This window comes from Trichosurus vulpecula, chromosome 4, assembly GCF_011100635.1.
Source record: "Trichosurus vulpecula isolate mTriVul1 chromosome 4, mTriVul1.pri, whole genome shotgun sequence".
NCBI classification, from domain to species: Eukaryota; Metazoa; Chordata; class Mammalia; order Diprotodontia; family Phalangeridae; genus Trichosurus; species Trichosurus vulpecula.
Genome location: NC_050576.1, coordinates 69,094,799 through 69,114,135, shown reverse-complemented (window position 1 = coordinate 69,114,135; position 19,337 = coordinate 69,094,799). Strand labels below are relative to the sequence as shown.

Here is a 19,337-nt window from a genome sequence, read left to right as displayed (position 1 = left end):
TTACTTTAGGAGGTCAAGTTATTTTTATGTTGACTCTTGATGCCTAGACATTGGCCTTCTGGGCTACCTAGAAAGCATTTTCCCTTTCTGCCCTTGAAAATTCACAGGTTTTTCCTTCTTCCTGTCCCTGGGTCTTTTCACCACTGTCTGCCATTGGTGTAGTCAGGATTCATATCTCAGAGGTTTTCTCGTTTGTTTTTTCTTCCAGATTCCTATCATACCGTGCAATCCTCTGCAGGCTGGCCTTCAAGAATCTCCCCCATCTCCAGAAAAATGGGAGTTGATGGTGAAACAGTGGTGCTGAAGAACATGCTCATTGGGGTCAACTTGATCCTTCTGGGTTCTGTCCTCAAACCTTCAGAGTGTCAGCTGGAGGTGACAACAGAAAGGGTCAGAAGACAGGCAGTGGATGAGGAAGGGGGATTTGTCAACTACAGTGCATCCAGCAAAGAGCATCCCATGGTCTTCAACCATGTGTATAACATCAATGTACCCCTGGACAGCCTCTGTTCCTCTGGTCTGGAGGCTTCAGCAGAACAGGAAGTAAGTGCAGAAGATGAGAGGGTGACAGAATACATGGACCACACCTCGGACAGTGAGAGCCAGGTCACCTTCACCCACAGGATCAACCTTCCCAAACAGGCCTGCAAATGTTCCTCCTCTGCCCAGCTCATGCAGGAACTTCTAAGTCGGATTGAAATGCTGGAGAGGGAAGTGTCTCTGCTTCGAGACCAATGCACCTCCAACTGCTGCCAGGAAAATGCAGCCACAGGTAGCATGGGATGCATGAGATCTTGGTGGGGAGAAGCTGGAGAGTGAATTAAGCACTAAGGATGAAATCCCGCATTTCTTCAAAGTGCCAGGGGGGAAGCGTGCTCTAAGTGTATAGCACTCTGTTAATACATCTCTAAGATCTAAATGTAGCCCATCCCAGGGGATTCAGTTCAGGGAATTTCTACATTGCTTAGTCCATTTGCAATACATTAACCTGATTTCGGAAGGATGAGTCAGGTAATGGTACATTGGCTCAGCAGCGCATCTTCTGTGGCAAGTGGGGGATTTGATGTCTGTCTTCATTCATCTTTGGTTTTCACAGGCTGTTGGATTGATATCTAACCATGTTAACCTGGGGACTAGAGAATTCAGTCACTGTGTTCATTCAGTCTAAGGCTTTCTCTCATCTCTATAAATGAGAGTCATCATGGGCCCAGAGGAGATCTCCATTGAGAAGGGAATTGAAGTCCTCTCTCCCACTCCAGCTCATTCTGCCCTAAAAGGCTCCAAGCTCAGGGGAAACACTCTACCCCACCCCACCCCCGCCATGCAGTCACACTTCTGCCAAGTGACACCTTCTTAACTCTGACCCAAGAGACCTTCCTCTGTCTGATGATAGGGGGAATCCAGTTCCTTTCCAAAGTTCACTTTCAGCTGTCCTCACACAGAGTGGGTCTCTGCCCTGTCCAGAAGGGGCCTCCTCTGGTAATAACGGGGGGAATTATTTTCTTATTTTGGTCCAAGCTTTGATTGCTGCGTGATCAGATAACACAGAAGCTTTCTTGGGGATGAAAGTGGAAAGCAGAAGGGATAAAATTTTAATAGTGTCTGAATGGCACACAAGTCCAGAGGGATTGCAGGCAAGCTCATCTTGAGATTCTGTAGCTGGCTGCTGATAGTTTTCTCGGTAGTGAAATATTTTATGTTTTTTTCTCACTTCATTCTCCCACTCCCAAACTAAGAACCCAAATAAAGAATCAGAAATGTAGGAAAGAATAAACCCAATCCAAGATTTCTAATCCTACGCTTCTTAGTAACTCCTCATTTGGGTCATATTTTTAAAAAATAAAATCAGAAAAATTCAGTAAGCATTTATTAAACACTAAATATGTGCAAGAGGTGTACTAAGGTATGGTGGGTAGAGAACTAGCCTTGGAGTTAGGAAAACTGAGGTTTATGACCTGCCTCTGACATGTTCTGGCTATGTGACCCTCAATGAGATTTGTCCACATGGATGAAATCCCAGGTATAGATTCCATTCCTACTCCCTCCAAAAATACAATTCACTATACTAGGTGCTTGGGATACAAAGAAAGAATACACCTTGCCCTCAAGGAGCTCATAATCTACTGGGAAAATACATGTACTCAGGTAAGTAAATGCAGTATCTTTGGAGGAGGGAGAAAACATTAACAACTGGATGGATCAGGGAAGGTCCCAAATAGGGGGCAACACCTGAGTGAGCTTTGAAGGAAGCCAGGGTAAGAGCCTTAGGAGAGGAGAGAAAAATGATGTATAAATACTCACACTGAAAATTTATCCATTGGTTCTTACAAGTGTATTAAAGCTGGCTCAAGCCAACTAAGGTTCCTCCAGCTCCAAGTCTATCTCTATCTAACTTTGGACCATGATCATTATCATCTTCATCGTCTTCATCGCAACTCACACTGATGTGATTAAGTCAACAAACATGTATTGTCAGGTACTAGTAAGGTTTATGAATCACTTCTTAAAGTGATATAGACAGTCAATAGACATTTATTGATCACCTACAATGTGATGATTAACACAGGTGCTGTGCTAAGAGCTAGATAATCAAGTGTTATTTCCCCATTTCAGAGATTAAGAAACTGAGTCTCAAAAAGGAAAAGTTCCTTAGCTCCCACAGCTAGAAAGTGCCAGAGCTGAAATTCAACTGCCCTCAGCTCCCAACAACCCCAAGTCTTCTAGCTCCAAATCCCACAGATTCTCCCATTCATCAGGCTGCCTCCCACAGTGAAAGGCGAGTGCTAAGTCATGTCCGCCAGAGCCATCACAGCAAGCCATGAGTGCCATATGCAATGGCAGTTATGCAAGGATGGATAGAGCAGGAGAGTAAAACATAGTCATGAGCACAGCTGCCATCCCCTCCCCTGGAATATGATGATAATTTACTCTCAGAGGGATAAATGCTATTATTTGGTGATGGAGTGCGTAGAGGCTACTCGCTCCACCCTCTCCTAGGTAGCATTTCATTAGAGCAGCCACTATCTCCTTCTGACCTGTTTCCTGATCATTCCAGGTCAACTGGATTATATACCGCACTGCAGTGGCCATGGAAATTTCAGCCTGGAGTCCTGCGGTTGCATCTGCAATGAAGGCTGGTTTGGGAAGAATTGCTCAGAGCCCTATTGCCCTATGGGCTGCTCCAGCCGGGGGGTGTGTGTGGAAGGCCAGTGCATATGCGACAGTGACTATAGCGGTGATGACTGCTCAGAGCTCCGGTGCCCAACAGATTGCAGCTCCCGAGGACTCTGTGTTGATGGCGAGTGTGTCTGTGAAGAGGCTTACACGGGAGAAGACTGCAGTGAGCTGAGGTGTCCCGGGGACTGCTCGGGGAAGGGGAGATGCTCCAATGGCACCTGCTTCTGCCAGGAGGGCTATGTTGGGGAAGACTGTGGCCAGCGCCGGTGCCTGAATGCCTGCAGTGGGCGAGGGCACTGCCAGGATGGGCTCTGCTTCTGTGAGGAAGGGTACCAGGGTCCTGACTGCTCAGCAGGTAGGAAGAGGAGACTCAGAGAGGATGGGCTGGAATGGGAAAGAGGGGTGTAGGCTCATTGAGGCGCCATTTCCAAAAATGATCTCCGTCTTTACTAGGGTGATGGTTTTCCAGCAGAAGAAATTCACATCTAGAGCTCATTTACACTCAATGGGAGAAAGTTGGTTGCCATGTTGAGAAGGCAGATCAAACACTGAAAAGGGTAGAAAGCAGAACTGGTCAAGGACTACCTGAAACAAAAGACCATCACATCTGAAACCAGGGAGAAAAACCATTAGTAATAACGATAACATACTGGAGCCTTGTCATAACACTGTCCTTGGGGGACATGTAATGGAGATTATTTTTTTAACAAGGCTTTGCCTAAACATGGGCAGAATAGGTAGCTGCCTATATCTGATTTGAGACACTCTACCTGCCCTTAAATATCTCCCATGCTATCTTGTCATTGTCCTCAAATCTTCCCAGTGGCACCCATTTTGAAATGTAATTAGGAGAAAAAAAACTAGTTTTAAACTCTTATGTATCTAAGCTTAGTCATCATGAGCAAGATATCATTAATTTATATAATTATACCTTAACCTGTGAACTTAAGGGGGGGGGGTTGATTTCTTTGGTGGACAAAACTCCCAGTAAAAAAGCTTTCTTTACCACTGAATATAAGCAACTGCCCTATAATTTTAAAGTCAAAGAGAGTTATTTAGAACAGTGGTCTCCAAAATTGGGTGTTAAGCCCCCTGGAGAGTTTTAGTTCAACTCAGAGGGGCATGTGATCAGCCAGTCAGACGAAGGGAATTTAGTAGCATCACACCCTCCCTGCAATAGCCAATCATGGGACTTACCTCCAACATAACCACATATACCCTTTGCCCGATACACCCCAAGATCCCCCTACTTCATTCCCTCCCACAGATGTACAAGCTCCCAGCCTTTTCTCTCTCTTACCGATTGGCCCATCAGGTATTTACAACCTAACCCAAATGCCAGTAACTACCCAATGTAATTAGGAATATTCCTCTCCATCCCGTACCAAAACTATGCTCATCAAGAAAAAAATAATAACAAGGTTGTACAATCAAGAAAATTTGGAGACCCCTGGCCCAGGTCACTGAGAGTTTAAGTGATTTAGTCAAGGTCACAGAGCCATTATGTATGAGAGGTACATAGAACTCAGGTCTTCCTGACTCCAAGGCCAACTTTCTTCTACTCCATGCTGTCTCTTACTGTGAGTTTACGTTAAGGAAAGGCAAAGTTTATTTAGAAAAAAAAAAAGTATGCAAAAAAATAGCTAGCATAACTAGTAGCAATTTACTATTTGGTACTTAGTAGAATAAGACAAAAGAAAAATGTCAAAAGATCATGACTCATTTTTTACCAGATGTTGCTGCAGCACAGTGGGGGCCACCTAGTATGGTTCACGCTTGTAATCCCAGTGACTGGGGGCCTGAGACTTGGAGATCTCTAGGGTTCAAGAGTCCTGAGCTCCAGTGGGATATGCCAATCGAGTGTCTGCGCTGAGTTCAGCCTCAATATGGAAAACCCCTGAGAGCAAAAGGCTGCCAGGTTGCCTAAGGAGAGGCCTAACTGGCCCAGGTCAAAAATGGAGGGGGTCAAAGCTCCCGTGATTATCTGTGGTGGGACTGACCCATAAGTAGCTTCTGCATTTCCAGCCTGGGCAAGATAAGAAGACCTAGTCTTAAAAAAATAAAAACCAACTCCCCCCACAAAATTGGGAGCAGCTTATAAACATAAACATAAGTTTATGTGATGATGATGCTCTCATGACACTGTACATCTCAGGACCCAATCTCCAGTTCTGACAAACTGCTAGTGACTTACTGGGGATGATCTGATTGTTTCACAGTGGAAAAATTATCTAAATCATTTAGCCAGTGCTCAGCCTACTCTTATAAAATCACTGATTACTGCTGATGCATTTTTTTTAAACTTTCAAATTTAGATAAAACTACTGACCCCTGCCATCTAGTGCTCAGTCTGTAGTGGCAGGCTGAGATTGACTTTAGGAGATAAACAGAAAGAAACACTTAACATTCTGATGCGTTGGGGAAAATGCCTGACTTGTGACCCAAAGCTATGACTAGCACAGGGTAAATGGACACTGATATCCAGGGGGAAGGCCCCCACTTCATTACCCCAAAAAGTCCTATAGCAGCCACCTCAAGGTAGGTCCTCCCTCCTCCTAGGTGCACAGAAAACAACCAGCACCACCCCAAACCTTCAGGCTCTCATTCCTGTCCATGCCACTCACAGCCATCTTCCCTTCTAACCTCCACAGAAGTAAGAGATCCCTCTACCTGCAATCATACTGTGCTCTTCATTACTGCTGTGCCACTTCCCAACCCCACGCCCCTGAATTTTTTCCAGGTACAATTATGGCTTTGCTGATAACCCCTACCTTAACATAATGGGAAGGATTCTAGACAACATATGAGGAGGGATGTTTGTTCATTCCTCAACATAACCAATGACCTTATCCTAGGAAAAGGAATAGTCACAGAGAGGTCCCATTCCCTTTTGGCCTGTTCCTGTTGATATATATCCTTCCTGATGGAGAGAAATATAAAGAATAAGAGCTGAATCGTGTTCCTTACCGATCTCAAAGAGTTAATTTGAAGAGAGGATTTTGTACACCCTAAAATGCTACATAAATCTGTTATAATTTTAAAGCCCTATTTAGGTTCATTAAGATGTTTTAACTTCAATTATTTAATTTATTATCATGCCTTTGGTTGTTTACTCCTAATCGAATGAAATATCGATTTTTAAAAAGGATCAAATAACCAAACAAATATTGTACTAGTGCTCTCATTAGAATACTGCCAGAAGAGGAAAGTCCTCCTGATGAGGAGGGCCTTATCTGTCTTATAACTAAAGCCACCAGGCCTCCAATAGAAGAGCAGAGGCCTAGACAACAAATCCATTAGGAGACCATGAATCGTTCTCCAGTCAGAAAGCACTCTTTAAGCAAAGCATATTCCAGAGCATTCTAGTCCAGGCTCAGCCTCTAGAGCTGCCTGGATTGTGTCTAGGTCCTTTGCCTCCAGGCTACTGACAGCTCTTTGTTGGGACCTTGGGACATGGTCGAAGACTTTATTCTCCATTGATCTAGGCTAGGAAGCAAAGCTAGGCCCTTCTACAGTTGTGCCTTCCACATCATGACTTTCCCTATTGCGGTTTCAATATATCATGGCTCAGCATAAGAAATTAAATGGGAATTTTAGGAGGAGTTTTTCAGAAGCCACAGATAACACACAAAGGCTAGCAGACAGCACAGATCCTACCACCAAATACTTAACCCAAACCTTACAATAAGGCATTGTAAACATCCCTTAAAAGACAAAGAAAAAAATCAGACTGCTTCTCTGGTACAAAGAGAGAGCCAAAAAATTTTATGCGGATTTCCTCCCAACCACAACGATATGAAAGAGATAACTGTACATAAAAGAATGGCTTGGAGGAAAAGAATCCAAGCAGTTTAATTATTCGGCACCCTAAAATAAAGCTGAAACTATTTGTATCTCTCTTCTACCTTAGAGAAGCTAATGGGGTATGAGGTTAGATAAAGAGACCCTCATTCTGTCAATGCAAATGATTGGGGGGTATGTGTGAGAGTAGCCAACGCTGCAGTGACTGTCTCTTTTCATTGTTGTGAAACAGACAATGTCCCCATTAGCTCTTACAGTTAAACACTCAACAAATGTGTATTAAGCATTTAATGTGTGCCAGGTACTTCACTAAGCACTGGGTCCTACAAAGGAAAAGTGAAAAAAGCCCATACCCTCAAGGAGCTTCCATTCTAATGGGAGAGAATAGTACATAAATAGGTATATTCTCTATTCATTCTAGATTAGGGTAAGGAAACAAAGCTATACCCTTCTACAGAAAGAATGAGTTTGAGGAAAAGAAACCTAAGCAACTTCATTACTAAGGACCTTAAAATAAAGCTAAAAATATTCATACCTCTCTTCTACCTTAGGGAAGTCAAGGGATCCGAGGTTAGATGATCTGCTAATGCAAATTACTTTAAGGATATATGTCTACAAAAACAGAGTGGATGGAAGGTCCTGACAATGTGAAATCTTCCAGAGAAGAAAGGAAAAAACCAGAGGGTCATTAGACTAATTAAAGTAATAACCCGCCATTTACATTTAGAAGCTTCAATTGTTCATTACAGCCCTTTGAATACTGATTTTTCATTTTTGGCTTATTCTGTGGGCTGCTGGAGTTTGCAATCCTAGTTAGGTTCTTAATTCTTTTTTGTGTTTCTTTAAGGGGGCTGGTGTTAATTCCTCATTAGTATAGTACATGGATGCTTCAAGAAACATTAATCTTTAGACAGCAGTTGAGGATGAGTGCGAGGGAGAAACCAGGACTAAAAATTAATAATCACAAAGCAAGTGACCAATAATATCTCTTATTAATTTGAAATATGACCCTTTTAGGATGCATGTGCTGCTGAAAGGGCAAGTAATTTGCCTTCATCAGACCCTCTGGTGGCCTGTAGGCATCACCGAGTGCTGAACTGAAAAGACAAAGGACAGCTAGACAACCACTCAAAATCCAGAGACCAAAGTAGGTTATCAGTAGCCAGAGTGACCTGGGGTCAAAATTTTCCAGATATAATCAATATCAATCAGTTTTCAGTAAACACCCAAGATGGCACACAGCCTTTAGGCATCATGGAGGTGGGAGTGCAGAATGTAGAGAAGGCAGGAATCTTGATCTCAACTGGTTTACATTCTTCTTCACCCAAGGTAGACACTCATGGATAGTCAGTAAGACCACTACATGTCATGACATATATGTTGAGGATAGAGGAATGAAGTTGGATCTGGGATAGGGGAAGCAATCCCCTGACCTCCTATTGTCTATGTATTGCCTCCTGGCAGTTGCCCCTCCCGAGGACCTGCGTGTAGCCGCAATCAGCGACAGGTCCATTGAGCTGGAATGGGACGGGCCGATGGCAGTGACAGAATATGTGATCTCTTACCAGCCAACGGTCCTGGGAGGTCTTCAGCTCCAGCAACGGGTGCCCGGGGACTGGAGTGCCATCACCATCAAGGAGCTGGAGCCGGGACTTACCTACAACATAAGTGTCTTTGCTGTCATTAGCGACACCCTCAGCCTCCCTGCTATAGCCAAGGTGGCCACTCGTATGTATTATATTCTCTTCCTCTCCATTTTTCTGTGCAAAAGAACTAATAATTATATTGTTTCAAGAGTTCAATTCAATTCATTTATTAAGATCCTATTCTGTATAGGGGGTTGTGCTAGGCATAGAAGATACAAAGGCACAAATGAAACTATTCCTGCCCTCAAGGAGCTTACATCCTAATGGAGCGGGGGAATATACAAAAATTAGGGAAAATAAGGTAATTTGAAGGAGAGAGCACTAACAATTGGGATCAGAGATGGACTCATGCAAGAGGTGACACCTGAGCTGAGCCTTAAAAGTAAGTGGCTATTCTGAAAAAGCTAGATGAGGACAGTATTAATTTCAAGTCATGGAGGACATAACTTGAGAAGCACACAGGTAGTAAATGGAATGTCAAATTTGAGGAAGAACTAGTAGTCAAGTATAGAAAGAGCATGGAGTATGTAAAAAATGTATAATGTGAAATAACCCTGCAAAAGTAGTTAAACCCAGATTATGAAGGTAATTAAATGTTGACTTAAAGAGTTTTACACAGTTGACAGTCATAACTGTGAATGTGAATGGGATGAACTCACCCACCAAATGGAAGCAGATAGCAGAATGGAATTAAAGAATTTGTGCTTAATCCTAAGGACAATAGGAAGTTACTGAAGAATTAATGGTGATGGTGAATGACAGTCAACTCTCTCTCTGTCTTAGGAAGGTTATTCTGGCAGTGTGTGGAAGATAGATTGAGATGTTTGTAAGCAGGGAATTGTCATGGTCAAGCTTGAAGAAATAAGGGTAGAATTTTGGTACCATTCCTGTGGCAGACTGAGTCAGAATAAAGAAATGACAGATGAAGAAATTGATGAACTAGAAAGCCTAGAGTGTTATAAGGGGAACATCATTATGAATAAATACCAAAGTCTCTGAGTAAGTAGAAAGGAAGACTGAACCAATAGTTGAAGTCCTTAAGAAAGGAAGCAGAATAACTTGGAGCCCAATCGAAGACAGCAACAACAATTTGCATAGTATGATGTGGGTGGACAGAAGGAACCTCAAAAGAGCAGAATTTGTTGATTGATGACAAGCAGAGAAGCTGAAAGGGGAAGTAGGGAGCAAGGAATGTGCTGACTCCTCCCTGGTATTTGTTTTTGGTGTTGTGACTAGAGAGGTTGGCTAGGGATCAGAAATCGTTTCTCCTTCTAATTTTTCATGGATACTTGAAACTATCCCACTTCTGAGGGGAGAAGTTTCCACAAAAGACTAATCTTTACAAATCTCCATTAATATAAAAGTATTTAAGGAGATTTCCAAAATCAGTTTGTCTGCTTAGATCATGGAATCCAAGAATTAAAAGGTGCTTTAGCCATCAACAAATATTTTGCCTTTTATGCACTCAACAGAGTATACAGAAGGCCACGCTAGATAAGGGTGCCGATTACTAGGGAGATGGAAAATATGTGGTTCCTGCTCTCCTCCTCATATAAACAACAGTCTAGTAGAGGATACAAACATCAGTTAAGATGTTATACAATATGGCGTGTGAAATGATTGAGAAGAGTGCAAAATGTTTGAGGAGGGGTCCAAGGAAGTAGAAGAGGGCATTCTGGGCATCAGGAACAATCCAAAGAAAGGAAGAGGCCAGAAAGTTCAGAGTGTGTATGTTCATGGAGCAGAAAGTCCATTTTTACCCACTGTGTAATGGAGGGGAATAATATGAAAAAAATGATGGAAAGGTAGTGTGTTTCTTGATTATAGAGAACCAGTCAAAAAAGTATGAACTTCACTCAGTAAGCAATAAGGAGCCACTGAAGATTTTTTTAGCAGAGAAAGAGATGAGTCCAGACCACTGAGAAAATTATTGTGGAAGTGACAAGAAGGATGGATATTGAGGGAAGGGGAGAGAGAGAGAGAGAGAGAGAGATACAGAGATATAGAGAGAGAGAGACAGACAGAGACAGAGAGAGAGAATACTAGTTAGGAAGCTTTTTCAATAGTTCAGATAGGTGGTAATGAGCCCTGTACGAGGAGGAGGGCCAGTAAAATAAAGAACATGGCTTGTATCTGATAGATATTACAGAAGTGGGAATAGATAAGACTTAATAGTTGATTAAATATGTGAAGTGAGGGAAAGGGAAGAATCAGAAGTAACCTCAAGGTTTCAAACACAGGAGTCTAGAGGAACAGCGTTTCTACAGGCAGAAGTAGTGAAGTCAGTCAGAAAGAGAAGAAAAATTAAAAGGAGAGTAATAAGATTGATTTAGGGCATGATAAATTTGAAATTCCTGTGGGACAACCAGATGGGGAGATCTTGTTGGCAAGTGGAAATGTAGATCTGGTGCTCAGCAGAAAGTTCAGCCTAAGAGACAGATACTGAGGAGGTGTCTGAACTGAAGTAGTATCTGAATGTGTGAGAATGAATGAAATTGCCAAAGAAGGGAGTGTAGAGAATAAAGGTTATGGACAGACCTTTAAGGAACATTCACCTTAAGGAATCAGAGAGGATGGGGATCTAATGGATGGATTAGAGATGTAGAAGGAAAAGTAAGAGATTGTGATGTCTCTGAGGCCAAGAGAGAAGAGAGACTCCACTAGGAGGAAGGTAGACAATGACGCTGCAGAGAAGGCAAAAGGAGACAAGGTCCTCAAGAGCCAGCCCCACCACTAACTATGTAACCATGAAATTACTTCATGTTTCTGAGCCACAGTTTCCTCATCTGTAAAAAGAAGAGTAATTTCTAGATGAGTGGTGTCAAATTCAAATAGAAATGTGGGCCAATGAACTGTACATACGGATCCCTGCAGGCCGCATCTCAACTCAGAAAACTATACAGTAATTGGGTCTATGTCTTACTATATTTTTATTTATTTTGTTAAATATTTCCCAATTATATTTTAATCTGGTTCAGAGCATGCTAAGGAATGTCGTGGGTCAGATATGGCCCATGGCCAGAGTGTTAGATACCTCTAATCTAAGTGATCTCTTAGGCCTCTTTCAGATATTATATCATTTTATCACTCCATGACTGCAAAAGGCCTTTGAATTTGGCAATTGTTAGTTCATTGGTGACCTTTGAGAGAGAGATTTCAAATGAGTAGGAAAGAGGAGAGCCAAATTACAAGGGGCTGAGATAGAGTGGAGAATGAGGAAGAGAAATCATTTGGCCATGAATTGGCAGAGAGACGTGACTTAGTGGTTGGATGGGGGTAGGAGGCTCATGGGGTAGAAGGGGAAGGAAGCTGAAATTTGTATTTTCTTCCAGAGACATTCAGCATCATGGGAGCAGAAAAATAAACTAGATGGCAGGCATTAGCCAGATACTCCCCAACGATTCAATGCAATTCACTAAATGTTTATTTGGCATGAGCTACGTACAAGGCCTTGAGTCAGGTGCTGAAGCTTTCAAAGGCAATATAGTAGAGATAGTACGGTATATAGTATATATAGTATAGTACAATATAGTATAGAAATATAGTCCTTAACTTCAAGAGGTTGATAAGATGCTGGATGGAGATTTGAAGGTCGGGGACAAGAGCGTCCAAAGGACTTAATTAGGCAGCTGGTGGCACAGTGGATAGAGCTATGGGCCTGGAGTCATGAGGACCTAGGTTCAGATCCAGCCTTAGGCATTTACTAGCTCTATGATACTGAGTAAGACACTTACCCCCATCTACCTCAGTTTCCTCAACTGTAAAATGGGAATGATAACAGCACCTATCTCCCAGAGTTGTTGTGAGGATCAAAGAAGATAACAAAGAGCTTAGTCTAGTGCCTGACATATAGTGCAGGCACTTGATAAATGCTTATTCCGTCCCCTCCCCTCCTCTTCCTTTGCAGGTCCTCATTATACCCAGAACTCTTAGACACTGAAAGAGATATAAGTATAAGCCACATGAGGAGTTTATAATCTAGTTTTAGAGACAAAGGTAATATTGATAAATCATTCAACCAATAAGCATTTATTAATCACCCACAATGCACTAGACTTGTGTTGGGTGCTAAGGACACTAAGTAAGAAAAAAAAAAGGGGGCAGTCCTTGCTCTCAGGAGCTTACATTCTTCCAAGAAATATGAAATAGTTATCAGAGAAAAAAAGGAAGTATATAGTTAAATATTGTATACATTATTATACTTAATAAATACAATAGGAGTTCAGAAAAAAAGAGAAAAAGGGAGGATCAAGTAATGATGGAAGGTTGGTGGTATTTGAATTGGGATTTGAAGGTTATGAAACATTTGGCTAGGCAGAAAGGAAAGAGACTTCACAGAAGAACAGAATCTCAACATGGGAAGGGACCTCCACAGTTGAACCCGTACATTTACAAGATCCCTCTATAAAACTCTCCAAAGAGACGTCATTGAGGCTTAACTTGAGGCCACCTTTCAAGGCAGCCTATTCCCCTTTTGTGTGGCTCGAATGCTTAGAAAGTGTTTTCTATATCAAACTTATATCTGGCTCTCTTCATCTTCCTGCCCCCACCCCCAGTTGCTCCTAGATCAGCTCCATGAGGCCAAGTAGACTTGGAAATGTTATGTGTTCCCCCTGCCTTCATAAAGGACTAAAAACTGAGCCATCCAGACAGAAGAAAAAAATCACCCCAGAGTTCACAAACAGATTCAATAATTCATTTGGGTGACTAATAACCTTCAATGTTACAATAGAGGACGCCCCCAGATGGAAGCTGACTTTATGTGTACATCTGTCTATAATTATCTTTGTTTGTGTTTGACCTTTTACTAATTCCTCTGGTGCCCAAGAACCAGTTTAAAATCTCCTGCATGATAACATTACAAAGGTAGGTTACCATCTGCTGTTTTTTCCACCTTGCTCATGGGTGACTCACCACTCTGGATACTCTGGCAGGACTCCCAAATGTCTCCTCTCTAATCTATAAGTATATAAAGTGATGAAGTCTCCATCCTTCCCAGGGTTTGTTATGCCAACTCAGGGCATCCCCTTAAGCATGCTCCCAGGTGACAAAGGCAAAACCATGTAATCTCCACTCTCAAGCCTTCCAAGGGTTAAGAACCAAAATCACTCCTTCTCAGGCAAGCTGCAAGGGAAGGTACCCAAATGGAGAGAGGAAGATGCTGTTAGTTCTCCTAGGGAATTATCCCAGGAGGCAACAGCCAAAATGGGGGCAAGCACCCTGGAGAACATAGCCAAGCAGGGGCTGCCACAGGTCAGGATGGGTAATTGGAATACCATTCTAAAAAGTAAATTGTCACCTGGGTTAAGCACAGTAAGTGGGAGCGAGGCACACAGGGAAAGCCTGGAGGGAAACTGAAGAAAGATTGAGAGATACAAGGGGAAAAGAGAATTGTAGAGGCAAAAAAAAAAACCAGAAAAAGGGAGGAATGAAGATAAAGAATCCATGAGAAGGAAAGAACATGAGGCAAGGAAGGAGAACACTGGACAAGGAGAGATAAAAATTGCTTTTTGAAAATATTCTTATCTTTGTTTTAATGTTTACATTTTCCCCTGTAGAAGCTGGCTGTTACCTAAAGCACTGGAATATGCTCCCTTCTTCTTGTCTTACTCTTCTGAATAAAACAAAATATTCAGTGTTAGCGTTGAAAAGCATATTATTTCATGAAAAAGAAATCACCCAGTCTTACCTGGGCTGCTGGTTTACCTCTATACCTTTGGCCAACTCACCTCAAGTCTTAATGTTACTGTGCATACCATAGGGACACACACTTGTCCTATCTGTGCCTTCTGGGCATGTGAGCAAGGCTCCAAAGAGAACTTTGGGGAAGCATTTGGGGCTTCTTTGAAAAAAGGCACTATACAAAAATAAAGACTTATCAACAGTTGACTTTTTTCTTGACCGATTAAACTATTTCACAATAGGAAGTATAGGAAAATCATTTGTTAGAGTATCTATTCAATTATTCATATATTAATTAAGCTAAGACCAAAGTCCACGATGAGGAAAGGGCTTTTAATTGAATGCATAGATTCTCTGTCCATATGGTAGCTTAAGACTTCCCTGCACATTCTGTGGGATGTATGAGGTGGAGGGCAGTCTGCTGAGAAGAGACTGAAGTTAATACTCTGTGACTGATCCATGGGCTCATCAGGGTTACCCATGAAGCCGTCACTCACATTGCTGTATTCCAGATCTCTCCACCCCTCAAGGGCTGCAATTCAAGACTATCACAGAGACCACCGTGGAGGTGCAGTGGGAACCCTTCTCCTTCTCCTTCGATGGGTGGGAGATCAGCTTCATCCCAAAGGTAACAACCATTTGGTTAGACTGATAGATGCCCTTCTTCCTCAGGCTAACTCTCCACACCTGCAATTGGGTCAGTTGCGTAGAAGTAGTTGCTGCCTAAAGGCAATAAAACCCAGAAAGGTTAAAAGTTAGCATAGCTAGCTAGTGGCAGAACCAAGAGTGAAATTTGTGTCTCCTTCCTCCTGTTCCAGAGGTATTTCTGCTATGCCAAGCTGTATTTCTCTTGGTTGAATAAAATATGGTGCTAATGATATATTTACATCTAGTCAGGATGTTTTTGTGGAAGAAATATTGGACTTGGACCCAGAAGACTTGGGCTCTTGTCCCAGTTCTGCCACTAAGTATTTGTGTGTCCTTTTTGAAAAGTCATTTAGCCTCTCTGAGCCTCAGTTTCCCTTTCTGTAAAATGGTAATAATTGTTTTACTACCCACTAAATAGTATTACTGTGAGGAAAAAAATTTCATAGTCCTTAAAATGCTATATAAAGATGAATTGTTGGTAAGTTGCCCCCTCTGCAAAATGAAAGAGACAACAAGGTCTAGAAAGAGTGAACTGAAAGAGGAACCCATTTTGGGGCACAGAGGACCAGATTTAAACTTGTTCCACTGATCAATTGCATGAAATGCATATGTCAACCTAACTGAGAGTTAAAGGAAGAAGACCGAAGACATTTGATAGAGCTGCCGCTTCTCCCAAATTTCCAGGATTTAGTGGGTGCAGTCATTCAAAAAAGCAAAACCATTCATTAAGATGGTTCTCTTCTATAGGGTGCAAGAAAGGTTAGATTCAGTCAGACTCCAGCCATTCTCTATTCTATATGTAGCAATAACACCAAGGGATACTTAGTGGGGTAGCATAGTTATCTTCCATGACATCATTCTCTAAAGGTTACAGCTATAACCCCAACATCTTTAGCTTCCTTAATAACCCATTAGAACTCCATCATGAATTTAGCTAAACTTTTCTTGAACCTTTTTATATTTTCTACCTGCACTATCTGGGGGTAATGAGTTCCATAAGTCTAATGCCCATTGGATAAAATAGTTCTTTTAATAAGCTCCAAGAGGTACCCTCTAGTTTTTGGTGTTTGGTGAAAAAGTCTGGGATCATAGAATTTCAGATTTAGAAGGTACTCTGCTGGTCATCTAGGTTCCCTGTGCCCCCAAATAATGTCCTGAGACCCTTTCCCAACAAATGATTACGTAGTGTTTTCTTGAAGATTTCCAATGTGGGGGGCGGGGAGCCTCCCCATCTGTGTTCAGTCTGTCTAGAGTTGTAGTATAGGTTAGGATTATAGACCTTCAGAGAATGATATCATCCATTAGAGTTTTTTATAAATGTCAATAATATCCCCTTTCTCCTTTTCCTCTGTCCAAACTGGGGAATATTTGCAAACAAGTTACTGTATCCTCACCCCGTTTGATTCGAAAGCTATTTCTAACGCATAATTGTACATTCTAGCCAAAAGTTCCCTGATTTCAGCTTTGAGTGCCTTTGAAACTCTAAAACTGAGTTTTAGAGTTACAAAGAACCCTAGAGACCACCTAGTACAGTAACCCCCTCATTTTTACAGACCTGAAAACTGAAGCCCAGAGAAGGTAAGGGACTGTCACACAGCTAGTTAGTATCAGTGCCAAGATGAGAACCCAAATCTCCTGACTCCTAGTTCAATGTTCTTTCCACTGGGCCATCCTGCCTCTCTCTAAGGTGGGTTGATAACATGTTTACATCATGACCAACGATTAATTTATTATGAGATTTTATTTTATGCGAAATGAATTTTAAAGGAATGTATTTGTATAACTATAGTGACCAAGATCGGCCCAGATGAGAGTTGAGAAAGTACACATTTCCCCTTCTTTGCACAAGTGGGAGACTATGAGAGCACAATATTGAGCATGCTATTAGATGTGTTGACTGATTTTGCCAAACTGCTTTTTTGCCCTTTTTTTCTCTTTTATTCTTTGCTACAAGGAATAACTTAATGGGCAAAAGAGGGAGATGGACATATTGGAAATGGAGAGAATTTTGAAAACAAAAGATAGTCAATGAAACAAATTTAAGGAATGAAGAAGGAAAAAAAGCAACAGGCAACTTGGCTGCATGCCATCCTATAAAGAAATGTGAGGAAGTGGTCTTTTGCAAAGAGAGGGAAATCACATCACCCTGCTGCTACACAAAGACAAAATTCTGTGCCAGCTTCCTCCATGCCCATTCCTAAATAAAAGGGTAGGATCAAGGCAGGATTCAGTGGCCTTGAAAAATAAACATTTTGTCATTCACATTGTGACCCTTTCATTTTCGTCTTGGAAGACTTAAGTCACATGAACTTTTTAAGAGCAGTTACATAAGTTGCATTTGGGGTGTTCTCTGCATTCAGTTCTGGGAATGACTGGCTTGAAAAAAAGCCAAGTGTGCATGGAAGGTGCTGGTGACAACTGTTTGCTATGGCAATGCAAGACTCAGCATCTAGTTTTGCATAGCCAAGGGTATTGAGACTGGAGTATGGAATGATGAGTGAGGCTATGTATGCAGATTGATTGAGTTGATTCGGAATGCTGCGAGTTGGAGACGAGAAAATAATGTAATGTTATTGCAAGTCAGTGTGAGTGTTTTGTGAAGATGTGTGGGTGTAGATCCCCAGAAAGTTGTGAATAAGTCTTGGTGCATATCCCCTGAGGGACTGATTTTTCCCCAGAGTGAGCCTTCATTTAATTAACTTGTGAGCCTGAGGAAAGAATAAGCCCATGGGGCTCAGTGGAGGTTCACATGTTCCTCTGGTACTGGGAACCCCAAGAACATATGCAGTTCTGGGTCCCAGTGCCCTCCTATGCAACCATCTCAGCAGGCAAGGAGCAATAAGGAAAGAGCCCTAAATAGAAACTATATCTGAACAATGAGGTTCTGAGCCCCAAGTACTTTCTGCATTAAAAATGACACTGCCTGGGTCCAGATAGCTTAGGAGGAACAACTACAGAAGCTTAGGTTGTGTTAGTAGGTTAGCATTAGCACCCTTCTGCTGCCACCAAACACCAAAGTGAATGGACTGAGAAATGGAGAAAAGGGGAACAGGGAGGACAATATCTCCACTATATCTAGCAAAAGACATATGAAACACCTCTTGGACAAAGAGGAGAAAATCCAGTCCCATATATTCTTCTTTGCCTCTTCTATCTGTTCTTCTACTCCCTTTTCCCTCTATCTTAATCTTTGTTCTCACCCTGCTCCCACTTTGTATTAGCACATTGGAGTAAATCACGTCATCACTAAGCTCTAAGTCATCTGGCTGAAGGGGAAACAAGACATTGACAGATTCACATCTGATTTAACTCCAAGAGAAAAGCCAGATATAGCAAAATAATAGTTCCTGCTGGTATAAAAAAATGTGAATGTCTTTTCTACTTTGAAATATGTTTGTATGTTTGTAAAGATGTTGAGGGGGGTGAGGTGGAGAGAAGGAGAGAGAGGGGGAGAGAGGGGGAGAGAGGGGGAGAGAGGGGGAGAGGGGGAGAGAGAGAAAGAGAGAAATATCTCCTCTAAATAGCCAAGGGCATGCTCTTTATGATTAAGGATAGAATGCCAGCAAAACCTGGTGGATGCTACCCAACATCACCATTTTGTCTGTGGCAAATTTCATTCTATATCACATTATGACTAATTTCCATTGACAAACTCAACTAATTCATGAAGAGGCAAAGAAATATGTTTTTAATTGGCAGTTCATTTATTAAAACTTCAAACAAGCTGTAGTCAGTTTGTATCACACTTAAACCTGATGGGAATGGATATTGGCTCCAGGCACACAACTATCTACATGACTAGGTTGGAGATTACCAGACATTGGTCTACCATATTCTGAACTCATACAAATCTCTCCCAGTGATATTTCTTTTTCTTTCCTTCTTAAATATCCCAGAACAATGAAGGGGGAGTGATTGCCCAACTCCCTAGTGACGTCACATCCTTCAACCAGACAGGGCTAAAGCCAGGGGAGGAGTACATCGTTAATGTGGTGGCTCTCAAAGATCAAGCACGGAGCCCCCCAACATCAGCCAGTATCTCAACTCGTAAGTTATTCCTATGCCCTGACTTACCCCTCTGGCAACATACAAGCTGATTCTAGGAATGTCAATGTAGACTATTCTGTTTATAATAGAAACTTGTTGCCTGCCCAAAGGACTCTCGTGAAATTCTACAGAGACTAAGGAAGGTTGGAGGTTAGGTATAAAGAGTATCCAAGGGACAAAGGCAGGAAGACCCGGGTTGAGTCCTCTCTCTAACATATAATGGTAATGTAATACTGGGCAAGTCACAATTTTTCAGTCTGCAAGCAACTCTTTAAAACTACAGGAAGCAGAGGAATTGACCAACAGCAGCAATAGTTTCCTCATGGGGAGCTACCT

The 19,337-nt window shown here is 42.0% G+C and overlaps 1 protein-coding gene across 1 annotated transcript in view; it reads left to right on the top strand.

Annotated features, from left to right (window-relative positions):
* Positions 1-273: 273 nt before the first annotated feature.
* Positions 274-19,337, top strand: part of TNR (tenascin R) — a 107,991-nt gene continuing 88,927 nt past the window's right edge. The window contains 5 exon segments of the mRNA XM_036757525.1: positions 274-772; positions 3,056-3,532; positions 8,443-8,706; positions 14,819-14,934; positions 18,851-19,001. Of these exon segments, the coding sequence (XP_036613420.1) occupies positions 274-772; positions 3,056-3,532; positions 8,443-8,706; positions 14,819-14,934; positions 18,851-19,001 (1,507 nt within the window).